This window comes from Euphorbia lathyris, chromosome 8 (assembly GCF_963576675.1).
Source record: "Euphorbia lathyris chromosome 8, ddEupLath1.1, whole genome shotgun sequence".
NCBI lineage: Eukaryota > Viridiplantae > Streptophyta > Magnoliopsida > Malpighiales > Euphorbiaceae > Euphorbia > Euphorbia lathyris.
The window spans coordinates 63,448,091-63,462,736 of record NC_088917.1 but is presented as its reverse complement, the minus strand read 5'-3'; the positions used below and the strand labels follow the sequence as shown (position 1 = coordinate 63,462,736).

The 14,646-nt window shown below is 36.8% G+C and overlaps 1 protein-coding gene across 1 annotated transcript; it reads left to right on the top strand.

The window, feature by feature from the left end:
• The first annotated feature begins 788 nt into the window (after positions 1-788).
• On the top strand, positions 789-13,788 carry LOC136202771 (uncharacterized). The gene is made up of 9 exons (XM_065993635.1): positions 789-3,812; positions 3,893-3,997; positions 4,137-4,289; positions 5,147-5,310; positions 5,498-5,645; positions 5,924-6,046; positions 6,137-6,224; positions 12,851-13,256; positions 13,373-13,788. Exons 1-8 carry the CDS (start codon positions 1,476-1,478, stop codon positions 13,015-13,017), a joined length of 3,285 nt encoding a protein of 1,094 aa, XP_065849707.1. The 5' UTR covers positions 789-1,475; the 3' UTR covers positions 13,018-13,256; positions 13,373-13,788.
• The last annotated feature ends 858 nt before the right edge of the window (positions 13,789-14,646 follow it).

The following is a 14,646-nucleotide window of genomic DNA, read 5'->3' as shown; positions in this document are numbered from 1 at the left end:
TTCTTTGGACTCCAAACGTAAGGAGTATACTAGAGGAGGGAAGTTTGGAACTGTTTAAGTGGGTCATTGCTATGTTTGTTCCATGCTCACTACACCAATTTGATGTGGCTAAATCTTGTAAGTCCATTTGTAAACCTACAATTGGACAGAGGCAAGGTCAAAGGGGAGGGAGAGAGTCCCGGCTAACCCTCTCTGATGCCTAAGTCATAGAAGACTTGGAAATAAACATAGCAGTAAATCAAAGTTGTAATGCAAGCTTATAAATAAATGAAGTATGTACATTGAGCAATGCCTTATAATGTTACCGACTCGTAGAAGACGATTATAAAATTAGGAGCGAGACGTACTACGTGTAACCTATCGATATGTGAATGTATGTCCGTATATCGGAGCTCAATATCCCTCGAGCCCACTAGGTACATGATTGCTGTAACAGATGGATCATTGACGAGGTCTTTAGAGACTTCTTGAGCCAATATCACAAGACGAGAGCATATTGAACAACTTTATTATGGTGACTATATTATTTTTTCCGTGGGTGATGGTTTGACTTTTATAAGTGTCACGTGAACGCGTTTATATTTTTTTTGATTGATATCATTTTTTTTAAAACATATTATTTTGTTGAACTTTTTACTAAAATTAAATAGATATTTAGAAAGATATAAAAATAATAAAAAAGTGAAACTTACGCGCTGAGGAGGGGGGTGTGGGGAGCGTGGAGAGAAGAGAATAGAAACCGGAGGCATATACTTGGTAGAGAGAGGGTAATAAATAGAAGATGCCGAGAGAGTGGAGAAATGAAGAAAGCAGGTAGTGCCACGTGTGACACTACCTGGCGAACTCCCATCGCATCTTCGCCACCATCTCCATCATCTTCTTCCTCCTCTTTCTTCTCCTCTTTCTCGAGAGTTTTCTCCTTTGTCTATGGCGGTCGTCCTTTCTCTTCGTTTTCCTCCTATCTCCATATTTACACTGCTTCTAATCTCTCTTCGCTTACAGTCATTTTCTTTCCCTTTTCTCCTTTCCATTTCCCCAGACAAAGAGAGAAATCACAGGAGATACTTCTAAATTCTTTTTAATTTCCAATTAATATTATAATCAGGTATTTTTCTCGTTCACTTATGATTATTCTTATTAAAATACGAGGAATTGCATTTGATTTGTTTCGGGAATTTCAGTATCCAACTTCGATTCTGCAATTCTAGGGAGGTGGTTTTCAGCCGTTCTGTAATTGCAATTTTCCCAATTTTTTTTTTTTTTTTTTTTGCGTTAAATTTAGGTTTTTCTTTTCTTTTCTTTTTTTGGTGATACTTTTCGAAGATTTGATGATTTCAGAATCTTCTGAAGAGCTACGGGATTGAAAAGTAAATTAATTTTGCTTTGTAGGAATAAGTGAACTACCTAGTTATGCATTTAGGTTTAGGCTTTAGTTTGCGAAATTCATTTGTTGTAAATTATTTTAGTGATACTCCATGTGTAAGAAGGGCATTGACTACTTGAACGAGACTCATAACTCTGTTGATAGTCAGCAAAATCATCATCAAGATATTCACTTGATGGATACCCCTCCATCGGTCACTTATTCTACTGTTGGCTCGCATGATGAAACTCCGCGGGTTAAATTATTGTGTAGCTTCTTGGGCAGCATTATGCCTCGACCTCAGGATGGAAAATTGCGTTATGTGGGTGGAGAGACTCGAATTGTGAGTTTGCCAAGGGATATTAGTTTTGAGGAGCTGATGAGTAAAATGAAGGAGCTATATGAAGGGGCAGCAGTTTTGAAGTACCAACAGCCTGATGAAGATCTTGATGCCTTGGTTTCAGTTGTGAATGATGACGATGTAACTAATATGATGGAAGAGTACGATAAGTTGGATTCTGGGGATGGGTTCACTAGGCTTAGGATTTTTCTATCTTCACATCCAGACCAAGATGGTTCGTCTCATTATGTTGATGGGGATGAGAAGGAGTCCGAGAGGAGGTATGTGGATGCACTGAATAATTTGAATGACGGAGCCGATTTCAGAAGGCAGCAAGCTGACTCTCCTTTGGTTGGAGCATTTGACGACATCCATGTTCAGGAACAGTTTTTTAATCCAATTGACAGTGGTCTTCATGGTCAAAGAAGTATGGATATGTCAGTTCCACAGTTCAACTTGCATCAAATTACTGTTCCCCAGAGGCACAGTGAAATGGATGGTTCATGGAGTCCAGCATATTATTCACCTAGGCATCATGGGCACCATGATCCAAGGTCATTTCCAGAGTTTCCAAGTTCTCCCCCTTCCCGATACCGTATGCAGTTTGGGGAGTTGCCTGACAGAGGCATGGATAGAGTATCTGAAGAATATGCTAGGTCACAGCTAAACCATCCTCCTGCTTTTGAACACCCGTCACAATTTGCAGAGAATGTAGTATGGATACCCCCTGGAGCTATATCTGCTGATAAGGCTGGTTTTCCTGGTAACTTACTTCATGGTTCCAATGTTGCTGAAGGTAACAGTGGTTGTGAGCACTGCCGAGCTGCTCTCCAAAGGAATCAACTGCATCTAGAGCAACCCAACATAGGAAATGTAGTTCACCAGAGTCCTAGTCAATGTGCCGAGTGCCACACCAATCGGGAGCATTTTATGTTAAATGCAGAAACGAAGGTTCACAATGCAGTATATCCGAAAGGTCAAAATGATCCTCGTTCCATCTACAGTGAAGCTCACAGCCATGAAAGAGGATGGAATATGCCGCATCAATTGAGCTCTCATGCTCATGCTGATGAAGTGAGAACACAACACTACATGGTAGATGGTCCGGGCATTAATTATCCTTTAGGGCATGTTAATTTGGTGGATGCCCATCACACTTCTCCAAATTATATTCACCATCGAGCTGGACATGAATTGGGTAATGAAGTGTTCCATGATCAACCAATGGCTGCTTCTCACCTCCTGCATGTTCCTAGTCCAGAAGAACGTGCAGTTCGGTATGGGAATATTCATTATGCCTACGGAATAGATAATCCTTACCCAATGTCACACGGCCACTTACATCCTCAGAATTTATGGAGAAATGTTACCCCCATGCATGGTGCTTCTCCTTATGAAACATCTGGTACAACCTTACAGGTGAATGGTACAGTTAATCCAGCACTTCTCAGGGGCACATCAGAGGGCGGTCAAAGGATTGGTGTTGGCATGGATAGTCCACACTCTAGGGGAGATTCGCCTCAGAAAATTTTGGGTTTTGATGGAACAACTGCTCCAGAATATGCATATGGCCATCCTATGAAATTGAATTCAAATCATCATGTTCCAATGAATAAGACCTTACTTACTTCAGAAACCAGCCGACCTCCACTCCCATTTGATGTGCAGAACTCATCTGCAAGTTTAGGTACTTCTGGTTACAATCCAGAGTTAATTAGTAATACTAATGAAGTGGCTACAGTCGGGGAGAGAACTGTACTTGGCATGGAAGAAGCAAATGGTTTAGAAAAGTTTGAAAACTTGGTTGTGCCAAATACTCCTCATCTGGAGCAAAACATGTTTGCTTGTACAGAAAATGAGGTTCCAATTTTGGGGCCTGTCCCAACTGAGAAAGGTGGCGATGTTGTCAAAGTGGGTCAAAATGACGTTGTAGGAGATTCAAAGCTATCACTTGACCGGTTGAGTTTCTTACCGGAGCTTATGGCTTCTGTGAAGAAGGCAGCACTGGAAGAGGCTGAGGAAGTGAAAGCTAGAGTCGAAGAAACAACTGATACTGGAAACTGTGGTTCATTAGCAAAAGAAGCTGCTATAAATGAATCTGAGGCAGTGGTGAGAATGAACTGGATTGCTAAAGTATCATTATGTATTACTAGATTTCACCTTCTCATAATGTTCTGCTTTTCTTGCAGAATGCTCATGAAGAACCAGATTTGGGTTCTGATAGTGAAAATATAAACACTAACAAAATTGAGCCAACGAAAGCTGAGGCCGAAGCCTTTGAAAGAGGATTGCAGGTCCTTGTTATCTCAGGCATTTGCATGATAGTGATCTTATTTTTAATCTTGATGGACACTTTTATCCATTCTTCGTTTCTATTAAATTATATATCTCTTCATCTGTTCTTCAATCTTAACAGAATGCTTTTGTATTCAGACAATAAAAAATGACGATCTTGAGGAGATACGGGAGTTAGGTTCTGGAACATATGGAGCTGTTTATCATGGGAAATGGAAGGGTTCTGATGTAGCTATAAAGAGAATCAAAGCAAGCTGCTTTGCTGGGAGGCCTTCTGAAAGAGAGCGTTTGGTAACTTCAATAGCCTTTTTGTAGTTTTTTTATTTCATCAGATTCATTAGCCTAAACTTGTCAATAAAGAATGCCAATGTTGATGTGTCATCTTAATGGTGTTCCATAAGCAGCATTAAGAGATGCTTCTAATGGTTTCGGGTACCCTCAACTAACTGTTGCAGCCTCGAAGATGCTTAAACTGGAAATCTAATTTGCTAGTTAACTTTATTTGTATAATAGGAAAGAAAGGATAAATCTGAAATACAACCCTGGCTGGATAAAATTTGAGCTTACTTTCTTCCATGCAGGCAATATAATTGCTTATGCCAGCATTTGAGATGCTAGTTTACTGTAACTAAACAACAATATGAATAGAGGCTCAAATGTTGTTTTTGGGGTGAAAGATTCTTGATGTAGACTGCTGATTATGATTATACGAAGCTTGTGGTGTTTTTAGTTCTTGTGGTGTTTTTAGTTTTCATATACAGAGAGTAGAAAAATATAAATTTAGTGTATGGTACTAGCTTGTAGCTTCTCCTTGAGTTTTTCTTTGATTACCACCTAATTCTTGAATGCCTCTTTTGTTTCATCTTTCCTTTTTGTATCTTTCCTGTTTACCGTTGAATGTAACTTATATGTGTATCTGACTTGACCAGATGCTGCTTATTGGTAATTGTATGAGGATTTTGTTTTTTAGACAGTTAATAATATCTCACTGTACTTCATCCTGTCTCTGCTGTTAGAAATTAATAGTTGCACACCACTGGTAGAATAATTTGTTATTGGATACTGTATTGTTTTTGCTACTATTATGAACCATCTGATGTTAATGGGTTGACCGGCGCAATAATTGTTCGATTTATTTGTTGCTATAGATTGCTGATTTCTGGAAGGAGGCTTTGATATTAAGTTCATTGCACCATCCAAATGTTGTTTCTTTCTATGGCATAGTTCGTGATGGACCTGATGGATCTTTAGCGACTGTGACAGAGTTCATGGTTAATGGGTCGTTGAAACAATTTTTGCAGAAGAAAGACAGGTAACTTAGCATATGATGATTTTTTGAGTTCTCATTCTACTTTGGCTGTGATTTGTTGCTTATTCTCATTGTTTATGAAGTAGAAGTGAATCATTATTAAAGGCAGAGCTTATAAGAAAGAGAAAAAGGTATAACAAAAAAAATGCCTTGGAATGAAAGAAGCTCTGACACTTCCATGTCATTGCAGAACCATTGATCGTCGTAAGAGACTTATAATAGCTATGGATGCTGCGTTCGGTATGGAGTATTTGCATGGGAAGAACATTGTTCACTTTGATTTGAAGTGTGAAAACCTGTTAGTGAACATGAGAGATCCACAACGGCCTGTTTGCAAGGTACGAAGCTGTGTGACAGCTGTTGGTATCCCACCCAAACTTGGCTTGGCTTTTCTTGTTGGTCATTATTATTTTGCTGCATTTTTTTTGAAATATTTATTTAATTCTACCGCAACTGTTAATCAAGTACAATAAAAAGTTTCTGCTTTCAGCATTTGCAAGGTTGGCTCAATTTAATTACTATATATCTGTTTTACATTTTTCTGTAAACTGTAAAGCGATAATGATGCTAAGTTCAAGGGCTTTTGGAGACTAACCCTGTCTACATTATCAAACAGATTGGCGATTTGGGCTTATCAAAGGTGAAACAACAGACCTTGGTGTCAGGTGGGGTTCGCGGAACTTTGCCCTGGATGGCACCTGAGCTTTTGAGTGGAAAAAGTCACATGGTAACAGAGAAGGTAAAATTTCTCAGCAGAAAATATTAAATTTGCTATGGCATAATTAACATGTTATACATATATTTTACCATGATATTTTCTATGTTGTAGATTGATGTGTACTCGTTTGGCATTGTTATGTGGGAATTACTCACGGGGGAAGAACCTTATGCGGGTTTGCATTGTGCCTCCATAATCGGTAAGCATCATTATACTAGCAGACTGCATAAATGCATCTTTAAAGATACAATGTTACTCCCCTTTTTATTGTGAAATTCCCCTTATAGACACAGGGTAAACTACTATTAGCGGTTAACCTATTTGGTAGAGGATTAAGAGATTTTTAAGGGATTTCTTTTTTAACTGAATAGGCGGCTTTTAGAAATAAGAAATTTGAAACAAACCTAGTAAGGCTATTAGTTTTTGAGCAGTCAAGAGAATTGATTAATTGATGCAAATAATTGCTTGTGAAATAAAAGGTGATGCATGAGGGTAAGAAAGTTATTTCAATTGGTCTGTTCTTAAATTAGGCTCAATTCATTTGTGATTCCATATAAAAATGATACTCAATCTGAGACGGAAAATATCATAATGCACTGTTGTCATTTGACCACAGAGGAAAGAAACAGTTATGCATACTTCCAGAAATGGATGTTAGCCCCCCCCTCCCTCCCTCCCTCTCTCTCTCTCTATACAAGATAATGATGTGTACTAGGAGGAGAGTATCGAGAAGTATTTGTGTATGTTGATGACTTTGCACTTCTATTTAGGCTTGTAATATCTCATTTGAGGATAGTCGGAGTTCCTCATTACAAGATTTAGCTTAATTTAGAGCCAAAACCTGATATATATGGCTGAGTGTTGTGAGTCTAAATACATAATATGTTTGGTCAATAATTTCCTTATAAAGAATCAAAGTATAATTTTTGCACAAGTCTAGCTTTCTGCTAGACTATGCAATTTTACTCAAATCTGAATTTTATTTTTTTCAAGTCATGAAATTGAAACATACAATCTGTTGAAGTCTTGAGCTTTGGGTCGAGTTAGCAGTCCTTGAACCTTGAGATCAGGAAGTAAATAGTCCTTTCCTTTATTTTCAACCTGGCTTACCTCTGATGAGAATTAATCGACGCAACAAGTGCTGGAGGCTTGGAGCTTGTTAAGAGAGCTCTGGGATCTCTAGAGCTCGTTGGGGAACTCTTGACCTGTGAATTTGATTTTATTTTATTCCAAATAATGCTTACTTTATTAATGATGGGATCTCTAGAGCTCGTTGGGGAACTCTTGACCTGTGAATTTAATTTTATTTTATTCTAAATAATGCTTACTTTATTAATGATGAAGGGCTCTCTTTTATAAGAGTACCAAAAGGAAGATTTGAACTAGGACTCCTATTAGAATTAGAACTTTCTAGATAAAAAAACCCTTCCTATTTTGAATTGATATTAGTAACAAAAAAAAAAGGGAAAGAAGAATTACCGATTAAGGTTGGCTTGAGTGGTTAAGGGGCTCAAGTTGCTTAAGCTAGAGATCTCTGAGTTCGAGTGTAGTGTATGCAGAAAACTTTAATTGGGAGAGGATCTACCTAAAGGGTGCCTGACGAGCCTCGAACCGAGTAATTTGATAATTTATCAAAAAAAAAAAAAAAAAAAAAGTAGACTGGCAGTTGGAGCTGGTTACCACGGAGCTTTAGTGATCTGCATCATCTGGATCTGTAGTCCTTCCAGCCAAAACAATCTTTTGGAATGATGTCTGACTCACAGTCAGAGGGTCGCTGTGTAACCCTTCTTTCCTCCATCCTTGCCCAATTTAATCTCTTAAAAGATGTTCTACTCCGGCTATGTTTTTTTATTCCAGAATTGCTGCTGAACTGTTGATTGATTGTCCCATCTTGGAAAGTTACTCCTTTTTCTCATACAACTTTGCCCGATGGATAAACGAAGATTTCCGGAACTCTACTTCGACTTGTGTCTTTCAACTCACTAAAAAATGCTCCCACCTATAGTTGTTAAATCGAGATACGACTCATGACTCGAAATCTCATTTTGTGAATCGAGACTCGTGAATCGAATCGTAAGATACGGATCAATTTTAAAATATTATAAAAAAAAAATATTAACCATATTTAACTTTAAATATGAGTTCAAAAATGAAATTTTAATATCCAAATAGAAATTATATCAAGTTATCATCTAAATACTTAAATTAAAATTAAAAATTTAATTCAATCCTAATAAAATTCAAATTCAATATGATGCACGGAAATGGAAACGGAAACGGGGAAACGCAAATTCTAAAAAACATAGGAAACGAAAACGTGGGGGAAACATGTAAATATTAAAAATATAGGATCATATTTATAAATATTAAAAATATAATAAACCCAATAACAATAATAAATTATAAGCTTAAAAAGTAATAATAAATTATAAATACATAAATATTGATAAAACATAAAAATAAAAAAGAATAAAGAATTTTTTATATTAATTACCATTACAACGTTCTAGAATAAATTAATTTTATATCAATTAAAAAAACTTCTAGAAGCCTCCTCCCTCAACTAACATTGGATACACAAAAGGAAAAACAGAGAAATCGAGAAGAAGAAGAAAGCAAATCACTTAGATATTTGACCTTTATTTTTGGTTCATGTCATAAGAACAAAGGCGATGTCCAAGGTTGTGCCAACTATCGAGGAATCAAATTAATGAGTCACACTATGAAGCTTTGGGAGCGAGTGATCGAACAAAGGCTAAGGAGGACAGTGAAGATCTCGGAAAACTAATTTGGCTTTATGCCGGGAAGATCAACTATGGAAGCCATCCATCTAATGAGACAATTAATGGAGCACTATCGAAATAAGAAGAAAGATTTGCATATGGTTTTCATTGACTTGGAGAAGGCATTGATAAGGTAACAAGGGAAGTACTTTGGTGGGCTTTAATAAGGAAAGACATTTCGCGGAAATATATTGACATCATAAAGGACATGTATGAAGAGCATGCACGAGTGTACGTACCAGTGTTGGGAAGACTGAAGAGTTCCTTATTACGATTGGAGTGCATCAAGGTTCCGCACTAAACCTATTTCTTTTTGCCATCATTATGGATGAACTAACGAGTTCACTTCAAGATGGTATACCATGGTGCATGTTGTTTCGGATGATATTGTGTTGGTTGATGAGATGAAAGAAGGTGTGGAGAGGAAGTTGGAACTATGGAGACAAACTTTAGAATCTAGAGGCTTTAAGTTGAGTCGAAGTAAGACAGAATATTTGGAGTGTAAGTTTAGCGATGATAGGAGTAGGGAGGCAGGGACAATCACCCTAGATGGGAGAGTTGTTCAGGCCTCGGAGTGCTTCCGGTATTTAGGATCTATTATCCAAACGGATGGAGAAGTAGATGGAGATGTTGCTCATAGGATTAAATCTGGTTGGGCGAAGTGGAAGAGTGCTACGTGTTTCCTTTGTGACCCCGTCATGCCTAATAGATTGAAGGGAAAATTCTACCGCACGGCAATCAGACCAGCATTGTTATATGGTACGGAGTGTTGGGCAGTGAAACACTGTCACATTCATAAGATGTCGGTGGCGGAGATGCGTATGTTGAGATGGATGTGTGGTCATACGAGAAAGGATAGGGTGAGTAATGAAATAATTAGGACGAAAGTAGGAGTTACATCTATTGAGAACAAAATGAGGGAAAACCAACTAAGGTGGTTTGGCCATGTAAGACGAAGAGCGCTTGAAGCGCCGGTTAGGAGGACTGAAGGGTGGCAAAGGGATGTAGGGGTGAGGGGTAGGGGTAGACCTAAGCAAACTTGGAGCTGGGTGATCGAGAGTGATATGAGTTTATTAGGGATTGAGGAGAATATGGTAGTGGATAGGACAGAGTGGAGAGAGAGAATTTGTGTCGCCGACACGACTTGATTGCACGGTTTCATATGATGGTTCATGTTAGCCGACCCCGAATCATTTCGGGACTAAGGCTTTGTTGTTGTTGTATCTGACCTTTGAAATCAACTAAACGTTCTCTCAGAATCTCAATCCATTTCTGTTTTTCTTTTCCTCACAATCTCGATCGGCATGAAACTGTAAGTTAATTTTTTTTCTCAAGCAGTGCCATGACTCGACCGACTCGGTTGAATAGGCCGAGTCACCGAGTCATGGCCGATTCAGGAAGGTTTCGAGTCAGACCATAGAGTCGACTCCAAATCCTCCTGGATCGTATCGACTCGTACGAGTCGACTCGTGACTCCTACGAGTCTAATAACTATGCTCCCACCTCCTGTTCCGCAGTCAAAAGTGCTCACTCTGTCTGAGAGTGATTCAAATCGTCTTTGACAGTACCTGTCTGTTTATGTTTCACCAATTATCCAATTGTGTTACTTCGAATTCGTGGTTTTGACCTTCAGTTAAGGCAAATTTGAACTCTTCCCATGCCAACTGGAGTTTACCCTTCTCAAACTCCATCAACAATAATCGAGCATCTCCTTCCAAGCGAAAGAAAGCTAGCACCACCATTCTTTTTAGACAGTTAGTTGATGTTTAGAAAATGCTCACACTGATTGATGAACTCAATTAATCGTATGATCCATCAAACGTAGGGAAATCTAGTTTCGACGTCATGTTGTGAAGGCATCTTGTCTGAGAAGCCAAAAGGCGGATCCCGTCATGCATGCTTTTCTGAGACTAGTGCCTTGCTGGAGGTGCGAAAGAGTTTATTTAGGGTTTCAAGTTAGAAGTGGTTGTTTCAATCTCAAGCCTTCCCTATCTATATTATCTAAGATTGAAGAAAATGCTTATCAGACTAGAGTAGGAAAAAATATCATGAATACTTCTACTTTAAGTGCTAGTTCTAGGCCAAAGGAGAAGGCTAAAGACCATCTTCTAGTGTTCCAGAAAGAACTCCTGCATGTCCTTGGAGATGAGGAGGAAGAAGAATACGACTTTCTAGTTGTGTACCTTGATGATGAAGCGGATGGGATTGAGAACCTTGAAGATGAATTTGACGTTGGAGATGATATAGTGGTCGTAATGACTTTGATGATTGATGAATATGGACTATGGAGTAGTCTTGATAATTTTTTTTTTTTTTATTTATTTATCAAATTAGTAGTTAAATTGACTTATATTTAGTTGAACTTAACTCTTTAGATTTAGAACATATTATTGTGACGCCAATGAGGGTTGGTCCGAGTGGTAAGGCATTGAACCTCTGCTTGACAGGTTTGAGGTTCGATTCCCCACTCCGTCAAAATTTAACCCTTATTGGTAGGTGATCTTCTTGGACCTTGAATTCGTGAAGTAAATCTTGTTTCTGTTCTTTTTGACCTTTGCTTAGAAGTTGTTTGTCGCAGAAAATTGGAGAGTGATAGCGAGAACTCTGGATCTCTAGAGCTAGTCAGACAGGACCCGGCCTCTTTTTATTTATTTTTAAATATAAATCTTTAACTAGGATATAAATCCTATTAGAATTAGTATCTAAACTTCCTAGATAAATAATGATTCTGAAAATATACCCCTATTCCTACTAGAATGAAGATTTTCTAAGCAGAACAATGATGTAATATATTATAGACTAGCAATGCATAGCAAAGTGCTAAACTATAGAAGACTGGTAGTTCCAAGAAAGCACTTGTTTTCATGGGTCGACAGTTGATCCAATATTGTAGTTTCCTTGCTCAAATTTTTGCTAATTGGACTGGCGGATTGTTCCTAGGTTCTAGGCTCTTATAACTTATACGAGGCATGGTGCATCTGTGTGGTTCTATTATTGATCCTAAAAACAGGTTAAATGTGTAGTATATTCTTGATTACTAGAACTACAACTTAGCCATTGCAAAGAAAATGCCGTATCTAGCTCAGAATTTTATATGCTATGGTAAACTCGATATTCAGTATTGCTATTAGTTTGAATAACAAGTTATCCAGTTCAAGAAACATTGCTAGTTTTATCAAGAGGTATTAGGTGCTCGTTTCTTCAATTGTTGTCAACTATGTTGCACGGATACGGAAACTGAAACGGATACTGGGAGACGTAATTTCTGAAAAACGGAAACGGAAACGGAAACGTGGGGAAAACGTGTAAATATTAAAAATATAGGGGCATATTTATAAATATTAAAAATATAATAATTCATTTAAAAAAAAGATTGAAGAACAAGAGGAAGAAAGTCCAAGCTCAATCGAGATTCAATAGACAAATTATCGGAGAAAGAAATATGGGTAAGTTCTTTAAATTGAAGGATACAAGGAATGAATTATCTCTCAAATAGGAAGTTTCAATTTTCCTAATCTTAGATTGAATAGGAATTGCAAAATAGAAAGTTTGAATTTCCAGGCGTTTTATATTTTGGGTAATTATGGAAACGTGCCCGGAAACGTTTCGTATCAGTTTCTGAGAGTTTCCATTTCCCACATCTGCCGAAACGGGGAAACGCATGTCATGAAGAGTTTCCGTGCTTCATAGGTTGTCAATCTTAGAAAGTTTTGGTCTCTTGTATTTATTCCTCCATCTCTTGCGTTGAGGAATTATTTTATGGTATACATCATATTTGATTTCCAAGTTAATGTGTTGTGTTGCAGGCACATGTATTTGATACGAATTTGAATTAGTTACCAACGTTCCTGTTTCATAGTTAAGTTACAGTTGTTTAGGCTTTTGTATAACCTCTAGAAGAATTTGCAAGTTGTTCTTTGTACATATAAGATATGATAATTTCTTGGAGCATCCACTTATGAATATTACAGGTTCTGTTGATTTAGTTGTCATGGTTTATTTTATGGTGTAGTATTTTATAAATTGATTCTTTGATTTGCAGGGGGAATTGTGAATGACTCGTTACGCCCAGACATCCCAACATGGTGTGATCCTGAATGGAAGGCGTTGATGGAAGGTAGTTGGGCGTCCGATCCAGCAGTGAGGCCATCTTTTACAGAAATTTCAAAGAAACTGAGAAACATGGCTGCTGCAATTAATTTTAAATGATACCTTCCTTGATTAGTGGATACCGCATTCATCTGGCAGAAAAGGTTATAAGAATAAGAAAAAATAAAGGCAATCCTAGCAAATTTTCAGACATACCTATTCAGGCTAATAGGATTATTAGGTATTTGTTTTATATTCTATGAAAACTGTTGCTTGAATGTGATTGCTCTTTAAGGAGTCCAACCCTGTGACCTTGAAGCTGGACAATACGTGAAGAGCTAAAGATGCACAATGAGAATGTGAGTGCATCATTTTCAATCTTTTTGTTTAATCTATTATTTGGTTATTGACCTCGATATGACGGTGATATATTTGAGCTTCCTTAGTAATGGAGCAATTACACTTTTGTACGCAGATGTTATTTTGAATACGATGGAAAGAGCAGGGGTGATTTCTACTATTGTTTGATGCAGAATCTAAGGAAAGATTATGTATAGATCAATCAGTGAAAAGGTATTAAGGTGTTCTAAGCTCCATTGTTGGAAGGACATGATATGCATATTGCATTTGCTACTTCTGATGGAACTTGGAACACTAGTCCTGAGATTACATTTTTGCCTTGATTTTCTTTGTTTTGAATTTTATATCCATACTCCCATGTTTATAAATGTCAGTATTTTTATATATTTATAAGCTTTGGAAGTCTACATGTATATTGTACGAGGAAACACTTTTGATTTTTTTTGTGGTCGCTACATTTGAATTGTGATAGTCTGAACTTGAGGCTCTCCTGCAAAACTCATAAGATACAAATGCTCCGTGGCTACTTCTGTTTTATGTGTAAAAGTTGATTTTTTTTTTTTTTTATTTTTTTTTATTTTATTTTTTATGTATGTATGTATTGGTTAGCAGCTGAATCTGTTAGTGCTGGATCAATTTTTAAGATTTTGGGGATATTTCTTGAGTTAATTCTGCATGTTGAATTCAAGCTTAGGAGCAATGTTGGAAAATTTCATAGTTGACAAAAACATAAAGTTTAGCGCAAAGTACAAAAAAAAATAAATAATAATGTTTGTGATTTGTCTTATTTGCAAACAAAGATATGTAGTTTAAAAGTTTGTAAATAGAGGTCTGCGATATGATTTAATTTACAAAATAAGGTATTTCAGATTGTATTGTATGTTCTTATGCAATCAACAACATTTATTTTATTTTTTAAATTACAGATAAAACAAATATCTAAAAATTAAACTGCAGTTGTGTAAAATGAATTCCAATATCAATTTTAGTTCGTGAAATTAGTAAAAAACATAAAATTTCTACTGTATGATTTATTGTTTCAATTTAGGGAGATGCGTTTTGGTGAAAGGACCGTGTGTTGTCAATATGTAAGAATAATTTTTTTAAATATATAAATGATATTGGTTGTAATCAGAACGTAATATTGTAAATTTTTTATTTTGTAAATTAAATAATACCACAAATCTTATTTACTTTTGCAAATTGGGTAAATCACAATTTTCATTACAACATTATTTTGGCTTTTATCACTTAAAAGATTCTCAGGGTACTCAATGGAACCATAAAAATTTCATTACAGATAACCAATATTCTCACTCAAATAACTTAAAACACTGATGCTAGATCCAATAATAGAAAAAAGTCATCACAATCTAAAAATCATTTGGC